Source organism: Narcine bancroftii, chromosome 5 (genome assembly GCF_036971445.1).
Source record: "Narcine bancroftii isolate sNarBan1 chromosome 5, sNarBan1.hap1, whole genome shotgun sequence".
Taxonomy (NCBI): domain Eukaryota; kingdom Metazoa; phylum Chordata; class Chondrichthyes; order Torpediniformes; family Narcinidae; genus Narcine; species Narcine bancroftii.
The window spans coordinates 205,138,403-205,158,827 of NC_091473.1; the positions used below are offsets into that span (position 1 = coordinate 205,138,403).

The window sequence follows — 20,425 nt, forward strand, 5'->3', positions numbered from 1 at the left end:
TCTTAACTGAGGGGCACAATTTGCGTCTAATGAATTCAGTTTTTAAATAAAACATTTTACTCACATCTCTCCAATTTAATTTGAACATAAATAAAGTATCGTTTGCACCTGGGCTTCACGGCGATTCATGCATGCGCAGCGTGCAAACCCCAATCCACGCTGAAGGGCTGAACGTGCCCAATCAGCAGGGAGCTTATACCGTTAACACCCAATCGACTGGAGACACACAAGGAGACGGCAGATGTCTAAAGCCAAACACAATGCGCAAGAGGAACTCAGCAGGAGAAAAAGAACAGTCGATGTTTCGAGCCGGGGCTCCAATCGATGACAAGTCCAAGAAAACCATTTGTCACCAATCAGTGATTGCTCGAACCCATTTGTTATCGGGCTCCCCTCCCTTCCAGGCCCCTAGCCTTGAGCCTACTCACCTAATGGTTAATCCGCCACTAACACCCATGAATGTTATTCTAAATATAAACCCCCCCACCCCCGAACCCAGATAGACCCATCAGTAACCAATCCCTGGGTTACTGATATTGAATAAAAATCCCCAACTCCTCGAACCACTGGATTTGATCCCAGCTTTTAACCCACTCCCATGGATCTGTTGTTCTATACATTTGTCCCCAATACCTCACCCGACCCCCCCCCCCACCACCCATTACCTGTCGCTGTGGGACATCCCAGTTTTCTGGGGGCCCCAGGTAGGGTCTGGGTTCCTCCGCTGCCACTGATCTTCGATCCGACTTGGCCCCCAGGGTCTGGAAGCTGGAGGGGCAGAGGGCGGAGGGCAGCTTTGGGGTGAGGGTGCGGCTGAAGCAGAGGGGAAGTGGGGTTAGGGAGCGGGAGAGGGTCTGGTGGATGCCGGTCCCCAGAAACCTGTTGCTCAGCAGGTGAGGGGCGGCGAGCTTGGGATGCCGGAGAGATAGGGTCCTGGAGAGCAGTCGGTTGTCCAGGTCGGGGAACCTGCAGAGAGGCCTCCTCTTGGTCTTCATCCCTGTGGGAGAGGTTAGGTGAGGAGGGGAAAAGAGAGCTGGATGAAAGAGGATCTGTCTCCACTTCCCCAGCACACCACCACTCCCCCAACCCCAATTGCCCAGCAACCCCTGGTGTAGGGAAGACCCTTTTAAATTTAAAAAGGACAGAGGTGAGTTCTGGAAACATTGCTTCAGCGCCCTCAACCAACCTTGCTGGCAAGGCCTGGAACCACTGCCGCCTTTGTCTGATGCACCCCTCCTCATCCCGAATACGCCGTTGCTCATACTGTTCCCCCACCTAAACACTATGACCATCCTCCCGGATACTGTCAGCCCCTCCTGGACACAGGGAACACCCACTCCCCCGCACACTGGGGACACACTAGACATTGGGAAACCATCTCAGACATTCTACCTCCCCTCCTGAACATGGGGAACCCCTCCCAGACACTGTAAAACCCCAGTGCCCTCTGTACTTATCCTGGCCCCTAGACTCTCTTTATCTCTGTAACTACCTCCGGTCCCTACACCCCTCCCCATCACCCCTCTCATTCCCTAAACCACCCCACCCCGTCTCTGCAACTTCCTCCAGTTCCCTGCTACACTACCTATCTCTGTAGCCCCCTCCGGTCCCCACACCCATCCCTAACACTGTAGTCCCCTCCGGTCCCCACACCCCTCCTAACACTGTAGTCCCATCCGGTCCACACACCCCTCCCCAAAACTGTAGTCCCCTCTGGTCCGCACAATACTTCCCATCTCTGTAGCCCCCTCCAGTTCCAACACCCCTCCCTATTGCTATGGCCCCCTCCAGTTCCCTAACACTGTGGTTCCCTCTGGTTCCAACACCCCTCCCTATCTCTGTAGCCCCCTCTGGTCCCCACACCCCTCCCTAACACCGTAGTTCCCTCTGGTTCCCATACTCCTCCCCATCTCTGTAGCTCCCTCCGGTTCCCACACCCCTCCCTATCTCTGTAGTCCCATCGGGACCCCACACCTCTCCCTGACACTGTAGTCCCATCGGGACCCCACACCTCTCCCTGACACTGTAGTCCCCTCCGGTCCCCATACCCCATCCTTATCTCTTTATCCCCCTCCCTATCTCTGTAACCCCTTCCGTCCCTCACAGCCCACTCGATCTCTGTAAACCCCTCCCGTCCCCCACACCCCTCCCTATTTCTGTAGCCCCTTTCGGTCCCCACACCCCACTCTATACCTCTCAACCCCTTCGGTTCCCCACACCCCAATTGATCTCTGTAAACCCCTCCCATCCCCCACACCCCTTCCTATCTCTGTAGCTCCCTCCGGTCCCCACACTCCACTCTATCTGTAAACCCCTACGGTTCCCCTGATCCCTGAAACTGCTTCCAGCCAATCTCGGGGAGGTGGTGTCAATGGCCGGAGGATCAGGTTTTGAACCCTGACCTCTGCTGCTGTGGGAAGGCAGCGTGGACTACTGTACTGTGCCGGATGGGGGCTTCATGGGGCTCACGTGAAATATGTGAATGTGCCGGACCTGTGTCCAGCAGTGGTGAGGCCACAACACGAGTATTGCCTGAAACTCTCTCACACCTCTCTCCATTGATCCCTCACTTCCCTTCACCACCATCTCACTCTCTCTCTCTGACTCCCACTGTTACACCTCTCTTCCCCCTCCTCTCCTCCCTCAACCGTGGGCAGCATGGTTAGCATAGAGGTTGGCGCAATGCTGTTACAGCACCAGCAATCGGGACTGGGACTTAAATCCTGCGCTGTCTATACATTCTTCCTGAGTCTGCGTGGGTTTTCCCTGGGGGCTCCGGTTTCCTCCCACCATTTGAAACGTACCAGGGGGTGTAAGTCAATGGGATGTAAATTGGGTGGGACGGGCTCATGGCCCGAAATGGCCTGTTAACGTGCTGCATGTCTAAATTTAAAAAAATTAAATTCCTCTCCCCTTCACATGCTCCTCCGCTCCTCATTCTGTTCTCCCCCTCCTCTACCATTTGTCCTTCCTCCTGCCTCACCTCCCTGTCCATCCACTCTTTCCTCTCCAAATCCCTTCCCCACTCCCTCTTCCTCCTGCCTCCCTACCCCTCTCCTCCCTATCCTTACTCTCCCCTTTTCACCCGTCTCTTAACCCATCATCCCCACTCCCCTTCCCACTGCTCCTCCCTCTCCCCCACCCTCCCTAACTATCAACTCAATACCTCCTCTCCTCCGCACTATCCACTCCTTCCTTTCCCCTCTCTTCTCCTCCACCTTCTCCCCTACCACCTCGCCACTCTTCACTCCTATCCTCTGCTCTACCTTTTACCTCTGCCACTCTCCCCTTCATCTCTCCCATCCTCTCCTGACCCCTGCCTTGCCACCTACTCTCTTCAATCCACTCTAGCTGCCATCTCTCCCCAATCCATCCCTCTCTCCATCCTCCTCCCGTTCCATCCCTCTTCTCTAATCCCCACTCTTCTTCATCCCCCTCTCAGTTCCCCTCCCTCTATTTTCTCTCTCTCCACCCTACCATCCCTGCTCCCTACCACCTTCCCCCCTCACTCCTCCTAACCCTTTCCGCTTCCCTCCCCAATTGCTCCCCTCTCCTATTCCCCCACACCCTCTACTCCAGTTTCCCCACCTCCTTTCCTTTGCCCAAACCCCTTCCTTCCTTCCCCACCCTCCCTTCCCTGCTCTCTCGTTCCCCACCACCTTCCTTCCTTCCCTGCCCCTGTTCCTCCCCATCTCTTCTTCCTTGCACCTCATCCCCTCTTCCTTCCCCACCTCCTCTTCCTTCCTTCCCCACCCTCCCTTCCCTGCTCTCTCTTTCCCCACCCTCCCTTCCCTGCTCTCTCTTTCCCCACCCCTTCCTTCCCTGCCCCTGTTCCTCACCATCTCTTCTTCCTTGCACCTCATCCCCTTACTTCCCCACCTCCTCTTCCTTCCCCCATCCCCACTTCCTTCCTTCCGCCACCCACTTCCTTCCTTCCGCCACCCACTTCCTTCCTTGCCCCTCTTCCTTCCTTGCCCCTCTTCCTTCCTTGCCCCTCTTCCTTCCTTGCCCCTCTTCCTTCCCTGCCCCTCTTCCTTCCCCGCCCCTCTTCCTTCCCCGCCCCTCTTCCTTCCCCGCCCCTCTTCCTTCCCCGCCCCTCTTCCTTCCCCGCCCCTCTTCCTTCCCCGCCCCTCTTCCTTCCCCACCCCTCTTCCTTCCCCCACCCACTCTTCCTTCCCCCACCCCTCTTCCTTCCCCCACCCACTCTTACTTCCCCCACCCACTCTTCCTTCTCCCCACCTTCTTTCTTCCTTCCACCCACCTATCCTTCTCCCCACCCACCCCTGTTCCTTCCCCACCCCACTTCCTTCTCACCACCCTCTACTCTTCCTTCCCCAACCCCTCCTCTTCCTTCCCCCACCCTTTTCCCACCCCCTGTTCCTTCCACCCATCCCGTTCCTTCCTCCCGCCCTTCCCCCCCACCCCATCCTCTTCTTTCCCCCCACCCCCTCCAGTTTCTTCCCCCACCCCCTCCTCTTCCTTCCCCAACCCCTCCCTTTCCCCACCCATTCTTCTTCCTTTACCCACCCACTGTTCCTTCCCTCCACCCCATTCCTTCCTCCCACCCTTCCCCCACCCCATCCTCTTCTTTTCCCCATCCCCTCCAGTTTCTTCCCCCACCCCCTTCCTTTCCCACCGCTTCTTCTTTCTTCCCCCCCACCCCATTCTTTCCTCCCACCCTTCCCCCACCCCCTTCCTTTCCCACCACTTCTTCTTTCTTCCCCCCACCCCTGTTCCTTCCTCACACCCCCTCCAGTTCCTTCCCCCACCCATTTCCTTCCTTTCCCACCCCCTCCTTCCCCCACTCCACTTCCTTCCCCACCCCTTCTTTTCTTCCCCCACCCCTGTTCCTTCCTCACACCCCCTCCTTTACCCCCACCCCCTCCAGTTCCTTTCCCCACCCCCCTTCTTGCTCCCACCCCCCTTCTTGCTCCCACCCCCCTTCTTGCTCCCACCCCCCTTCTTGCTCCCACCCCCCTTCTTGCTCCCACCCCCCTTCTTGCTCCCACCCCCCTTCTTGCTCCCACCCCCCTTCCTTCCCCCCCACCTCGTTCGCAGTTTCCACGGACGCGAAGGTTCCTCGGCCCTGCGGACGTCACATGACCTTGCGCGCGTTGGTGCGGGTGATTGGCTGGAGCGGAAGCGAATGAAAGGGCGTGAACGGCCTCGCGCTGCGGTAGCGAACGGATGATCCGAGCAGCAATGGCGGAACGCGGAGGAGCTGAGCATCCCTCAGCTGGGCCACTACCACCCCCCCCCCCCCCCCCCCCGTGGACGCTGCGAGACACACTGAGTCCCGTCCACCCAACTAATGGGGTTAACTTTATGACATCCCTCTGGACATGCGGAGTTCTCCTCGGTACGTTTCTCTGGTAGATCTGATGATTTGCACTGGACGACATTTCTCCGCAGGCCTAAGATTTCTTTCCCCTCCTTTTTATTTCTATAAAATATATTTTATCCATTTTATGTATTGTTTCCTTGAGGGGTTGGTTGGGGCGCGAGGGGCTTTTCGGGGATGGGTCAAAATCATCAATTTGTTTTTTTTAATCGTAATAACTATAGTTACTGCATGTGTGGAATTGTAATTATAAATAATATTTTTAAAATGGAGACCTACTGAGTTCCACCAACATTTCTGTATTTTTGGCCTGGAACTGTGGCGTCATGAGGGTTGGTGTCACCCGAAACGGTAACTTATAGACCCCCTCTCAGCCCCCATGGATCCCCTCCCGTACCAGACCATTGAGAATCTTTCCCTCCCCCCGCCACCCCCCCCCCCCGACCTCCTCCCGTACCAGATCAGACAGAATCTCCCCTTCCCCCATGGACCTCCCATAGCAGACCATACAGAATCCCTCCTTCTGTACCAGAATCTTCGCCCCCCCCCTCACCCCCATTGGACCTCCTCCCATACCAGACCATACAGAATCTCCCCTCCATGGACCTCCTCTGTAACACCATACAGAATCCGCTCCCCCATGAACCTCCAACCGTAACAGACCATACAGAATTCCACCCCCCCCCCCGTGAAACTCCTCCTGTAACAGACCATCCAGCATTCCCCCCTCCATGGATATCCTCCTGAAAGACCAGACAGGATACCCCCTCCGATGGATCCCCTCCCGTACCAGACCATACAGAATCCCCCCTCCACGGACCTCTTCCCATACCAGACAGTACAGAATCCCACCCCACCCCCTGCAGACCTTCTCCAGTACCACACCATACAGAATTCCCCCCAATGGACTGCCTCCCGTACCACATTCGGAAAGTTTAGTAAAGTTTTTTTTGTACTATTTTACTAATAAATCGTAATTCCCATATATCGTTTAATTATATGAACTAGATGGTATAAATACTAACAATAAAATTGTTTTGTAAAATCCTTTTACATTGAATTACAACATTATTAGTTACAACGTTATTCGTAACTGATCAGAAGTCTTTTTAAATTTTTTTCCTTCTTATCTTTAATTACTACTTAATTCTCAAAAAAAAGTTTTGATACAGGTTCCAAAATACTAATTACCACAATATTGTAGCTAAAACACTGGAAAATTTGACAAAAGCAGTGACCATAAAAACACCAGCAGCAACGAAAAAAACAACACTTGCTTGTTTTTCCGTGCAAATTAAATCACGTGATTCAAAGCTTCATTGGGTAATAATGACAGCTCTGATTGGAGTGCATTAGAAGGTTCAAAAGGTAAATTAGCAGTGGTAGATATATTGATCCATGTAAGCTGGGCTTACAAAAAATGTTTGTTGTCATAACTAACTATAGGGATATTTTTATAAATTTTTTTTTATAAATTCCTGCTGAAACTGCACAAAAATTTAATAGACAGGTAAATACCCTCTGATGGTGTCACCTGATGCGGTCCACACAACCCAAGTAACGCCAGTGAGGGTTGTGGCAGGAGCACTGGCCAACAGGCAAGAGGCCATGGGTGGACATGGATAGGGAAGAGGGGAGCTCTGTGAATGCAGAGCTGGAAGAAAGGAGTTGGAAGGATAGGGAAAGTGAGATAAGGGGGAAACACAAAAGCGATTATTATCCTCCTGCCCACATATTTACAAACTACCCTGAACCCTAACCTTAGATTTGACACTAGATCTACCAGATTGTGAGCAAGTTGGTATGTGGGTTTGTCCTCAGTTTGAACAGTCTGAAGCCCACCACTCCGCTCCCACGCCGATAGCCCGCCACCAGCCCCCAATGATTGATAGCAGTGATTACTTAAGGTGGTATGTACATGGAAAGAAGTTTGAAATCCACGTCTTTCACTCAATACTTGCAGTGGATTTCCCCAAACTCTTTTATAAATTGTATGCATATGTTTTATCAAATTGTGCGTGTATTTTCCCATGCTCTTTTATATATTCTGTGTATGCTTTATTAAATTGTGCATGTTTTTTTCCATGCTCTTTCATATTGTGTGCGTATATGCTTTATTCCCATGTTCTTCTATTAATTGTGTGTTAATAAAAGTAATGTTTAATAGCAAACCCTTTGTTCAGACTCGTCTCTCAGGGACCTGACACTTTCTCAACTGAACAATGACCAGAGTGGGGACCAACAGCATCACTGTCAGCGTTACTCACCATGTCACCCTAATTTCAACCTGGTATATTATATAACCATATAACCATTTACGGAGCAAAGGTCGTGTCGGCCTTTGGAGTCCGCACCGGTACAAGAACAACTCCACTAGCTCAAACCTCCCGCTCATCGCCAATAACCCGCCAACCTCCTCACCTCCATGTACACATCCAACCTTCTCTTGAATGACCGAAGGGACCCCGACGCAACTATCTCATTTGGTAGTTCATTCCATTCTGCCACCTCTCACTGAGTGAAAAAGCCACCTCTAATATTTCTCCTAAAGTGTTGCCCCCTTACCCTTAACTCATGGCCTCTTGTTCCAACCGCCCCTGCCCTCAGGGGAAAAAGTCTGTTTATGTCTAATCTATCCCTTTCATAATTTTAAATACCTCTATCAAGTCCCCTCTCAATCATCTGCGTTCCAATGAATAAAGTCCCAATCTCCTTAATCTCTCCCTGTAATCCAGATGCTGTAAGCCAGACAACATCCTTGTAAACCTTATCTGCACCCTATCCACCTTATCTATATTCTTTCTATAATTTGGAGACCAGAATTGAGCACAGTACTCCAAACCTGGCCTCACCAATGCCTTAAACAGCTGCAGCATCACCTCCCAGTTCCTATACTCTATACTATGATTTATGAAGGCCAGCATACCATATGCCTTCTTAATCACCCTGTCTACATGGGAATCTACCTGCAGTGAACTCTGTACCATAACCCCCAGGTCCCTTTGCTCCTCTGTGTGCCTCAATGCCCTCCCCTTAACTGTATTTTTACTGAAATGCAACACCTCACACTTGTCTACATTGAATTCCATCTGCCATCATTCAGCCCACTCTTCCAAACAAACCAAATCCTTCTGTAATCCAAGAAAATCTACCTCACTATCCACCACTCCCCCTATTTTCATATCATCTGCATATTTGGTTACCTAGTTAACCACACCCTCCTCTAAATCATTAATCTTCTTCTTTGGCTTGGCTTCGCAGACGAAGATTTATTGAGGGGTATGTCCACATCTGCTGCAGGCTCGTTGGTGACTGACAAGTCCGATGCAGGACAGGCAGGCACGGTTGCAGCGGTTGCAAGGGAAAATTGGTTGGTTGGGGTTGGGTGTTGGATTTTTCCTCCTTTGTCTTTTGTCAGTGAGGTGGGCTCTGAGGTCTTCTTCAAAGGAGGTTGCTGCCCGCCGAACTGTGAGGTGCCAAGATGCATGGTTGGAGGCAATATCAGCCCACTGGCGGTGGTCAATGTGGCAGGCACCAAGAGATTTCTTTAAGCAGTCCTTGTACCTCTTCTTTGGTGCACCTCTGTCTCGGTGGCCAGTGGAGAGCTCGCCATATAACACGATCTCGGGAAGGCGATGGTCCTCCATTCTGGAGACGTGACCCACCCAGCGCAGTTGGGTCTTCAGCAGCGTGGATTCGATGCTTGCGGATTCTGCCAGCTCGAGTACTTCGATGTTGGTGATGAAGTCATTCCAATGAATGTTGAGGATGGAGCGGAGACAGCGCTGAATTAATATAAATCATTAATATAAATGATAAACAACAAGGGACCCAGCACCGATCCCTGAGGCACCCTGCTTGTCACAGGCTTCCAACCTGACATACAGTTGTCCACCATGACTCTGTGTCTATCTCCCAGCCACCTCTGAATCCATGTTACGATCTCTCTACTAATTCCTAGTGACTGAACCTTCCTTATTAACCTTCCATGCGGAACATTATCAAAAGCCTTACTAAAATCCAAATAGATCACATCCACTACTCTACCTTCATCCACTTTTTTTGTTACTTCCTCAAAAAACTCAACAAGGTTCGTCAAACATGACTTTCCTTTAACAAACCCATGCTGGGTGCCCCTAATCAATCCCTGCCTATCCAGATATGCGTATATACTATCTTGAAGAATACCCTCCATAACCTTCCCCACCACCGAAGTCAAAACTTATTGGCCGAGAATTACTTGGCCTTCACCTACTGCCTTTTTTGAACAATTTAACAATATTTGCAATCCTCCAATCCTGTGGTACCACCCCCTCCTCCAGTGATCTTTGAAAAATCACTGTCAGAGCCTCTGCTATTTGTTCCCTGACTTCCCTTAAAGTCCTGGGGAAAATCCCATCAGGACCAGGAGACATATCCACCTTAATTGACCCGAGAAGCTACAAAACTCTCACTTTACTAATCCATATCCTTTCCATAACTAAGCCCTTTGCCTCTCTTATCTCATATAGCCCAATGCCCCTTTCCCTCGTGAATACGGACGAAAAAAAACATTCAATATTTCTCCTATCTCATACGGTTCCTGACATAGTTCACTGGTCCCATCATCCAGTGCCCCTATTCTATCCTTAACCCTTCTTTTGATGTTCACATATCTGTAAAAACCCTTAGGATTCACCTTCGCCTTATTAGCTATGGACTCCTCATACCTTCTTTTTGCCTTTCTAATTTCCCTCTTAAGGTTCTTCCTGCAATTTAAGTAACGACCATACAATCCCTTGTTTTTTTTTATATTTGGTATAGGCCTCCCTCTTGTCCCGAACTAACTTCTTAATTTCACCAGAAAACCACGGCTCCCTCAAACCTTTAGTCTTCCCCTTTGGCCTGACTGGAACATAAAGATCCTGTACTCTCAAAATCTCACCCCTAAATGCCCCCCAAATTTCCTTTACATCCTTTCTGGCAAAAAGATCAGCCCACACAACTCTCTGCAAATTCCTTCTAATTTCTCCAAATCTGGCCTTCCCCCACTCGAAGACCTTCAACCTCAGACCCGACCTATCCCTTTCCATCATTAAGCTAAAGCTAATGGACCCATGATCACTGGATCCAAAGTTCTCTCCAACGCTTACCTCCGTCACCTGCCCCATTGCATTCCCAAACGACAGATCTAAAACTGCTCCCTCTCTAGTTGGCGTCTCAACATATTGTTGCAAAACGCAATCTTGAACACAATGCATAAATACTAAGCCATTCTGCCCTTTTACTGACTGCATTTCCTAATCTATGTTTGCGTTTTACAAACAAGGTTCAATCAATAATGCAAACAAATCTGGTGAGTTGATCGAGTTACCTTAAAAGATTCTGAAATAAAACCATTCGTCAATACTCTAGCTACCAGTTTACTTTCTAGAGCCCCAATCCAACCAATAAAAGAAGGACCAAACTTCTCCAAAACTTTGAACAAAAAAATCCATTAAACTCTATCAAATGCTTTTTCTGCATCTAACGATATCACCATTGGATGATCTAAAGATTTTCGGAATCTATTAATCAAACTAATCACTCACAAAATATTATCTGAAGCATATCTATTCTTTATAAAACCTCTTTGATCAATATGTATAAACTTTGGTAAAAATTTAGCCAATCCATTCGCTAATGCTTTAGGTATTATTTTATAATCTACATTTAACAACGAAATTGGTCTATGTGAAGATGCCTTCAAAGGATCTCTATCTTTTTTTTAAGGGATTACTGTAATTAAAGCACTAGAACAAGACTCAGGTAAATCATAATATTCTCCAACTTGATGTAATATATCCCCAAACACTGTAGATAAATCATCATTAAAAAATTTATAAAATTCAACCGAAAATCCATCATCACCAGGCGATTTACCATTTGGCATTTCCAGCATAGCCATTTAAATTTCCGAATCAGTAAACGGTTCTTCTAACTCCTGTATATCTCCATCCTCTAATATCGGTAAATTCAACTGTGATTTAAAAAATCAGTCGATCCAGTTTCCTGTTTTCCTTCAGATGTATATAACTTTTTTATAAAATGAATAAAATTCATCATTAATCTCATGAGGTTTATAAGTAATAAAAGAATTCCGTCTAACAGCATTAATAGTCCTTGATATCTGTTCTTTCTTTAATTGCCACGCCAGTACCTTATGTTCTTTCTCTCCCCATTTGTAATGCCATTGTTTAGTCCTATTAATCACACATTCAAATTAATAAGATTGTAGGGTTTTATATTTCAATTTCAACCGAGATAATTCTAGTTTCTAATCTTCTGTAGCATCTTTCTGAAATTCCTTTTCTAACTCATCGATCTGTTTCTCTAATTCAAGACTCTGATTTAATCGATTCTTTTTTTATTTTAGAAGTATAACTAATTATTTGTCTTCTCAAATAGGCTTTCATAGCATCCCATAATACAAACTTACTTTGAACAGATTTAGAATTTTCTTTAAAAAAAATTTAATTTGTTTTTTTCAAAAAATCAATAAATTCCGTATTTTTAACAACATTGTATTAAATCTCCAACGATAAGCTATTTGAATTTTCTCAGAAGTTTCAAATGTAAAATATAACAGAGAATGATCTGAAATCACCCTAGTTTTATATTCCGCTTGTTGTATATTCCCTTGTAAATGTGCTGATACTAAAAAGAAATCAATCCTTGAAAACGATTCATGTCTAGATGAATAAAAGGAAAAATCTTTCTCTGTCAGATTAAGACGTCTCCAAATATCTACTAAATTAAGATCTTTCATCAATGCTTGGATCTGGATTTCCATCTTGGATTTTTTAACTTTCTTTGGAGATTTATCTAATAAAGGTTCCAAAACACAATTAAAATCACCACCAACTAAAATATTATCTTTAGCCTGTCCCAAACATAAAAATGCATCTGAAATAAATACTTCATCATGTGCATTTGAAGCATAAATATTAAGTAAAATCCAAAATCCACTAAAAATCTTACAATTCAGTTTAAGAATACATCCTGCCTTTTCCTCCATTGATTGTAATTCAAAAGATAATGTTTTATGTAACAAAATTGCTACACCTTGAGCTCTAGAATTAAATGAAGAAAATTATACATGCCCAACCCAATCAATTTTTAATTTCACTTTCCTTCACATTCAAATGTGTTTCTTGTAAAAAGGCAATATCACTTTTCATTTTCTTAATATACGCCAAGAGTCGCTTATGTTGAATCGGACTATTTAATCCTCGAACATTAAAAGTAGCAAACCTCAACATTGACATATCTACTATTATTGCTAAATGCCAATAATATCTTTATATAAGAACTCAAATCAACGTATATAGGCCCTCCAATAAAAAAAAATCACAAATTAAAAACTAAGAAAAAAGTAAAAAAAAACAATAACCCTCCCCAAAAAAAAACTACCAAAAGGTAGTTATCCCCTAAACAAAAATTGGGTGTGGATCACCAACCAGTGGCTGATGACTAGTAGAGAACTTAATGCAAATCTCCCCCTCCCCAGCCAAACAATCAGTAACTTCCAAGTATCATAATAACAAAAGAAAAAAATAAAATAAGAAAATTCTTCTTTTCATCCAAAAGACTCCAGTCTCAAAGTTCCCATTTTGGAAGAAGGTGGACTCTTTCCATTCCCATTTTTCCTATTTCTGCCATTTCTTCTGTTTCCAGAACTACAATTTTTTTCTTTAGGAGATAATGGTGAGCTTCGTCTTTGTCTTCTTATATCCGGCAATGAGTCAGCAAAAATCATTGCTTCACAATCAGTTTCAAAAAACCGAAATTGATAGTCTCCATAAACTGGATTAAATTGACATCGACGTTGAATGACATCTTGACTCAGATCAGGATAAAAAAAAGACTCTACTATTCTGAACCAATAATGGGGTTTGTCGTCTCGCATTTTGTACTGCAAGTCGAAGTATTGCTTCTCTATCCAAATAACTCAGACATCGAATTATTACCGGTCTCGGGGGTTGACCAGCTGAGGGTATTCTTCTAAAAGCTCTTTGGGCTCTTTCCAGTGCCAATCCCCTGGAGAAACATTCTTGCCCTAATATTTTGTGGAATCCAGACTTTAAAGAAATGAAGAGGGTCTTGTCCTTCTATACCTTCTGGCAAACCAACAATTTTCACATTATTCCTTCTGCTTTGATTTTCCAAATAATCTATTTTTCTTTCTAGCTCCTTCTCATGATCTCCTAATTCTATGACTGATTTTTCCACCTTCAACACTTTTTCTGTGTTAGAAGTCACTTGTTGTTTACAGTCCAAAAAAGCAGTCTGAATTTTTTTAAATTCTTCAAAAGATGCATCCACACGTGCCTTAACCATATTTAATTCTGTACTTATACCAGCATTCATTTGAACCATCTCATTCATTAGAGATTCAACATAGGTTGAATAACTGCATTTAATTGCATACATTGTGAATCCGTAAATCTAGGGAGTCGCCGCTGGTCTCCCTCCCCTCCCACCCCCCCCCACCCCATCTTGTTGTCTTCTCATCCATTCGCAAACAAAAACGACTTCTTCAGATTGTAATGCTGCCTGATGCATTTCCTTTTTAGCCTCCACAGGCGGTCCTTGGGATTTAGGCAATGAAGAAACTGAGCCTGGGGCTGCTTCAAGTCGTCTAGGCCCCAAATCTTCAGCACTTCGAAAATGTATTTTCTTTTCAACTTGAGATTTAGTCTTTTTACCATTAGTGGCCATAATAATTCCTTAATACTTTAAACTAAAATTTAAAAAATTTAAAATTGGAAACAAAGGGTTAAAAACAGGTATTTAAAAGTCCAGCCAGAGAGGTCGAGATTGCACGTCGAGACTCTACGCCATCTTACCACGCCCCATCTCCAGCTTTAACCTAATGAAAGTTGACAATTCCCCAAAATGTTACCCTCTCCCTCGTATGTTCTCGCTCTGCTTACTCATTTACACAGCCTGTGTTTATTAAACCTCCTCACGGTTTCTCTCTCTCTCTCTCTGTTACGTCGGACGTGGGATCGCGCTCTTATATGGTGGAACATTTGTAAAATATCCTTGCTCCGAAATGAGTCTTTGCATAATTTTCCTACTGAACTGTTGACTGATTCTATGCACCGTTCTGCCTGGTGAGACAGATTGGCCAGCACTTATCCAACGAGATTCGTTCCGACCCGATGCAGTCCCATAATCTGTTTTGTTCCAGGGACGATTGGGAACGATTCAATGATTCAGGAACCCGCGGAATTGTCAGTCAATGAAGAGCAGATCGTATCACTGAGCTGCAGTTACTCGATGGTTGCTAACGCATATGTTTGGTACATTCAACGATCTGGAGAATCTCCCAAATATTTGCTTGAAATCTACACGTCAGGAGACGTGGTTCCGCTCCTGATTGTCCGCAGAGAATATCGGATTCATTGGAGAAAAAGAGTCAGACATTCCACCTCAACATCACTAAAAGTCTTGTGAAGGATTCCGCGTGTGTCTCTGCGCCGTGAGACACGCACTGTTCCTGAGTTCAATCGGACGCTGGGGATCGGGGTCGCCCCTGACCACGGAATGGAAGGGACAGCGCGACCTTCCTGAAGGGCCTGATGAAAAGCCGAATTGCGGGAGATTTGCGCTCCTCTGAGCGTTTCTCTTTCTCTGAGTGCTCTTGGTCCGATTTGGAGGTTGGAAGTCAGGGGGAGAGGGAGAAATAGATAGGTATTTGTCAGTATATTGTAGGAAAATGAAGGAATGTTGGATAGATGGAAGGTGAGAAGTTTTAAAAAAACTTAGCCGCGCGGGTGGGTGGGACTAACGATCCCTCAAACCTGTTATTGGTAAAATGAACAACTAGCTCCTTGGTTTTGGTGATATTAAGAGCACAATTGTCGTTCTCGAACCAGCCAAACTGGTTCTCGATCACCATCCTACATTCGGACTCATCGTTTCTATTTATTTGGGCAGCCCTGGTGGCGCCTTCAGCTAATTTGTAGATTGAGTTTGGTGTGAACTTGGCTGAACATCTATGAGTGAACATGGCTAAGGTTGAAGGGAGGGAGAGATTGGTACTGCTCTCTAAAGATTAACTAAGTGTAAGACGGAGTCCCCTCAAGGAAGGAAGCGAAAGAGAACACGAGAAGCGGCGAGAGGGTTCAAGAAAACAAATGAAGATGAAGGAAAGGGATGAGCGAGAGCGAAGAAGAGAGAGACGTTTGGTGTGTGAATATAGACAGGTAATACGTGGGAAAAAGAGTGAGAATGAGAACGGCCAAAATTAATAACCAGGTTTCATTGGTTCTGTCACCATTGAGCCGATGTGTGAGGATGGCGCCCTTTTGTACCTCTACTGACGCGACCCCACTGACATATAGCGGGCGAAGACATTGAAATACGCTGCTGTTTATATTCATCCTGGTTTCCTTCCAATTCAGTTGTTTTCAGATTCTGTGGGCCGTTCTACTTGGCGATCCTCTGTCTAATTGGTCAGCACGTGTCCCTCTCTGCTCAGACTATTTCTTCGCAGCTATGCACTGCATGCTTCTTTCCCGAAACAAATGGGGAAATGCTGTGACACACGGATATGGCCGCGGGAAGGCAAGAAGTGGCACTGACACTACTTATCGGACAAGTGTAACCTAATATTTTTGAGTCGTTACAATTCCAGTGGACCGTGAGATCTTGGATATAACATACGATTCGATGCGCTTCGGTCTCATTATCGTCCGGACAGGATGATGGTTCCTTTGGAGAAAAGGGCCTGGATATTCCACCTCAATGTTTCGAAAGCTCTTGAAGCGGAATTGGCCGTGTATCTCTGCGCGGTGCGGCTCAAACTGTTCTTTGGAAATTGCGGAGTTGCACAAAAGCTGATTCTGAAATCGGATGTGGGTGGAAACAAAACCGGAGACAGAGGACGCGAGACTCAGAGTGAGGCAGTCATATGGCAACTCGATCACACTACCGCCACTCTCTGAGTGGAGGTTCCCTCTCAACCTTTCCTCTTTCAACATAAAGCTATGTCCAGTTGTCGTCATCTATCCAAATCTAAGTGGAAAGAGCCTACTCAATTTTACAGTGTCTACAACTCTCTTAAATTAGTAAATCTCAATCAAACATCCCCTTATTCCTCTACGCTAGAAGTCCTAACCTGTGTAATCTTTCCCTGTTATTCAACTCTTGAAGACTCGAAACATCGTAGTAAATCTCTCTCCACTCTTCCAATCTTAAATATACGCGTCGTATAGTTTGGCGACCGGAAGTGCACACAGAACTCCAAATATTCTCATATTTTCTATACTCTTCTCGTAGCTCATTAGCTCTTTGTTCCCTAAACACACTTTACACCTTCTTCACCAGATCGCAAATGTCCTCGAAAGCCAAGGTTCCCTCTGTCTGTTATCTGTGACTTTAATCCTGAAAGGATGATGCACACTCCGCACTCTCAAAATGTTGCCTTTGAAGACCTTCCACTGACCGAACACATATTTGCCATTAAACAGATATTCCAGTCCACTCTTCCTCGATCCTTTCTTATTTCCATAAATTGGCCTCTCACCAATTTATAATATTAACTCGACGGTTAGACCTGTCTATATGCATAAGTAAATTGAAAATAAGGACATAAAGTATTGCATCAGCTCTCGTTGGCACCTATATATATTGAATAAGAAATCTTTCCTGAACAGATTTGACAAACGTTAAGCCACCCAGCCCTTTTACCACATGGGGGTCCAGTCAATATATGGAAAATTAAAATCACCTACTATCCCAACTTTCTGTTTCTTACATCGGTCTGCTTTCTCTTTTCAGATTTGCACCGTCAATTCTCTTGGACTATTGTACGGTCTATAATACAACCCTTTCAGTGTGGCCGCATCATACCCGTTGGTGAACTACATCCATATGGCCTCTGAGGACGAGGCCTGTCCTGTCTAATCTAACTCCTCCCCCTTTCACCCTCCCACATCATGTCCGAAAGAGAGAATCATGGAGCAATGTGCTGCCAGTCCTACTGCTCCTGCAACCACCTCTCACTAAAGGCAATAAAGTCGTGATTCCACGCCTGAAAACCGCCCGCCTTTGTGGCAATACTCGTTGCATTGAAATAAATAGAACATTTCTATCGTGTGCAAACCTTTGATTTCTGTCTATACACGCAGTCCTCACATGATATTTATCTACGTCCACCTCACTATCAGCTGTCACAGTCTGGTTTCCCTCCCCCTACAAATCAAACTTAACCCTCCGGAACAGCATCAGCAAACCTGCCTGCAAGGATATAGGTCCCCTTCCAGTTCGGATACAAACCCCCTGTCGGATATATTTGCTGGAAAATCCGCAGCTCAGGGGTAGAGGGTCTGTCTCACTATTGGACGGACAGGATGAAGGGTTCCTTGGAGAAAAGGGGTTGGATATTCTAAGTCACTATCTCCGGAGATCCTGAAGTGGACTTGGCCGTTTGTCTCTGTTCGGTGCGATTCACACCCTTCCTGGGATATTGCGGAGGTACACAGGCTCATTCTGTGATGGGATGTGGTTAGAGAGAAAAGGGGAGAAAGAAGTGGATAGAGCGTGTTGAGGATTGAGAAAGGTTAAGCAGGTGAAAGAGTGAGACAGAGTGAGGTAGAATCGTAGAAAGAATGAAGGGGTGAGACGGAGGAGTGAGGGAAAGCGAGGGAGGAGATACAAAGAGGGCAGGAGAAAGACGCGGGAAGTGGACAAAGAGGGAGAAACTGAGCGAAGGACGGGGAACGAGATGGGGAATGTCTTATCAACTCAGTCTGGTTGGTTCAATTATGGCCACACGAACCAATCCTGTGTGAGGTAAACACTCTCATATCTGGCCCAGGCGTCATTTCGCTGATAACATCGCCCCACCCTGGTACAGCGGTAACACAGGGAAATCTTCGCTTTAGACCTTAATCCGCGTACCATGTCCCTCCTGAGTTGTTTGCTGATTCTGTGGGCCTTTCTGACTGGTGAGACTGTCTGATTGGTCAGCGACGTCTATCCATTGTCTTTTCTCTTTGTATCTCCAGCTTTAACCTAATGAAAATTGACATTTCCCCAAAATGTTGCTTCCGACTTGATATCGCGGTCTTATATAATCGAGCATTTGTAAAATATTCTTCCTCCGATTTGAGTCCGGGCATCATTTTCCTACTGTGCTGTTGGCTGATTGTTTGTGCCGTTCTACCTTGTGAGAGTGATTGGTCAACAAGTGTCCAGTGGGATCAGCGTCATCCCGCGCGATTAACAACTTCTGTTTTGTTCCAGGGGCGAGTGGGAACGACTCAGTTAGTCAAGACCCCACGGAATTGGTGGTCTATGAAGGGCAGATCGTATCACTGAGCTGCAGTTACTCGAAGAGCCTGACGGCATATATTTGGTACATTCATCATCCTGGAAAATCTCCCAAATATCTGCTGAAAATCTACACGTCAGGAGAGGCGCTTCCGTCTCCAGATTGTCCGGAGAGAATATCGGGTACATTGGAGAAAAAGAGTCAGAAATCCCACCTTAACATCACTAAAAGCCTTGTGGAAGATTCCGCCGTGTATCTCTGCGCAGTGAAGCACACGCTGTTCCTGGGCAGTGGCAGATCCGTACAAAAAACGTAGCACACGAAATTTAATCGGACGCAGTGGGTCGGGGGCGCCCTCGATCACGGAATGGAAGCGGCAGCGCGACCTTCTTGGAGAGTCTGCAGGAACGTGGAGTGTGTGGAGATCTGCCCTCCTCTGATCGTTTCTCTCTCTCTGCGTGCTCTGTGTCTGAGGTGAGAGGTTGGAAGTCTTTAAGAAATAGACAGCTGTTTGCTGGAATATTGTACTTAAACGATCGATTGTTGTTTAGATAGATGGGAGGGAGAGGTTATCACTACTCTCGAAAGGTTAAATAAGTGTAAGAGGGAGTCGAATCGAAACAGAACGGGAGAAGCGGCGAGGGGGCCCAGGAAAACAAGAGGAGGTGATGGGAAGGGATGAGCGAGAGTGAAGAAGATAAAGACGTGGGAAGTGTAAATGTAGACAGCGAATCACGAGCGAAAATGACTGAACATGAGAACAGCCAACATTAATAACTAGATTCCATTGGTCCAGTAACTGCGCCCTATTGAGCCGATGTGCGAGGAGGGCGCCCTCTTATGTATCCTTGAGGATGGGCCGCCACTGACGCGACCACCCAGTCTTCGACTAAAATGTTGAAATATTTGCTGTTTATCTTCATGCTGGTTTCCTCCCCATTAAGTTATTTGTTGATTCTGTGGGCCGTTTAGCTTTGTGAGCCTCTGACAGATTGGTCAGCGCGTGTCCCTACCGGCTCAGCGCAATTCTTCTCATATCTTGCACTGCGAGCTTCATTCCAGGAACAAAAGGGGAAATGTAGTAACACACGGAAATGTCTGCGGGACGCCAAGCAGAGTCACTGACACTACTTACCCCACAAGTGTTACCTTATATCTTTGGGACGTTAAAATCCCCGTGGATCGTCAAATCTTGGATATAACATCCAGTTCGATGTGGTTCAGACTCACGATCGTCCGGACAGGATGACGGTTACATTGGAGAAAAGGGTCAGGATATTACATCTCAATATCTCGAAAGCTCTTGAAGCCGACTTTGCCGTGTATATATGCGCGGTGCGGCGCACACTGTTCTTTGGAAATTGCGGTGACGCACAAAACCTGATTCTGAAATCGGATGTGGGTGGAATCAAAACGGGAGGAAGAGGACGGGAGATCATGTTAGTGATTGCGAAAGGCCGAGCAGGTGAAAATGTTAGATAGAATGAGCTAGAGGAATGGAATGAAAGAAGCGGAGAGAGGGAGCGAGGGAGGAGATAAAAAGACGGAAGACACTGGGAATGTACAGATAGAGGGAGAAACCGTGAAAGGAGAGCGCGATGCAGAGTGTCTTCTCAACGCGGTCTGATTGGTTCACGAATGAGATCATCAACCAATCAATCGTATGTGAAGGAAACTCATTCATTTCTGACCCAGGGTGTTTGTCCGCTCATAACATCGACCGACCCGTATTTCCCTATGTTCAGCTGTAATGCAGGGAAATCTTCGCATTTGACCTTAAT

At 46.4% G+C, this 20,425-nt stretch overlaps 1 protein-coding gene across 12 annotated transcripts in view; it reads right to left on the bottom strand.

Annotated features, from left to right (window-relative positions):
• tep1 (telomerase-associated protein 1) overlaps window positions 1-19,903 on the bottom strand; it is a 127,856-nt gene extending 107,953 nt beyond the window's left edge. For 3 of the 12 annotated variants that reach the window (XM_069940807.1, XM_069940805.1, XM_069940804.1), the window contains exons 1-2: window positions 1,187-1,420; window positions 666-997 (exon numbers count right to left, since the gene is read on the bottom strand). In XM_069940807.1, the coding sequence (XP_069796908.1) occupies window positions 666-997; window positions 1,187-1,367 (513 nt within the window). In that variant the 5' untranslated portion in view covers window positions 1,368-1,420. Of the gene's footprint in view, window positions 1-665; window positions 998-1,186; window positions 1,444-5,047; window positions 5,159-19,779 lie in introns of those variants that run through there. The other 9 variants (XM_069940812.1, XM_069940808.1, XM_069940815.1 and 6 more) reach the window with 7 other exon arrangements.
• Between the last annotated feature and the right edge of the window lie 522 nt (window positions 19,904-20,425).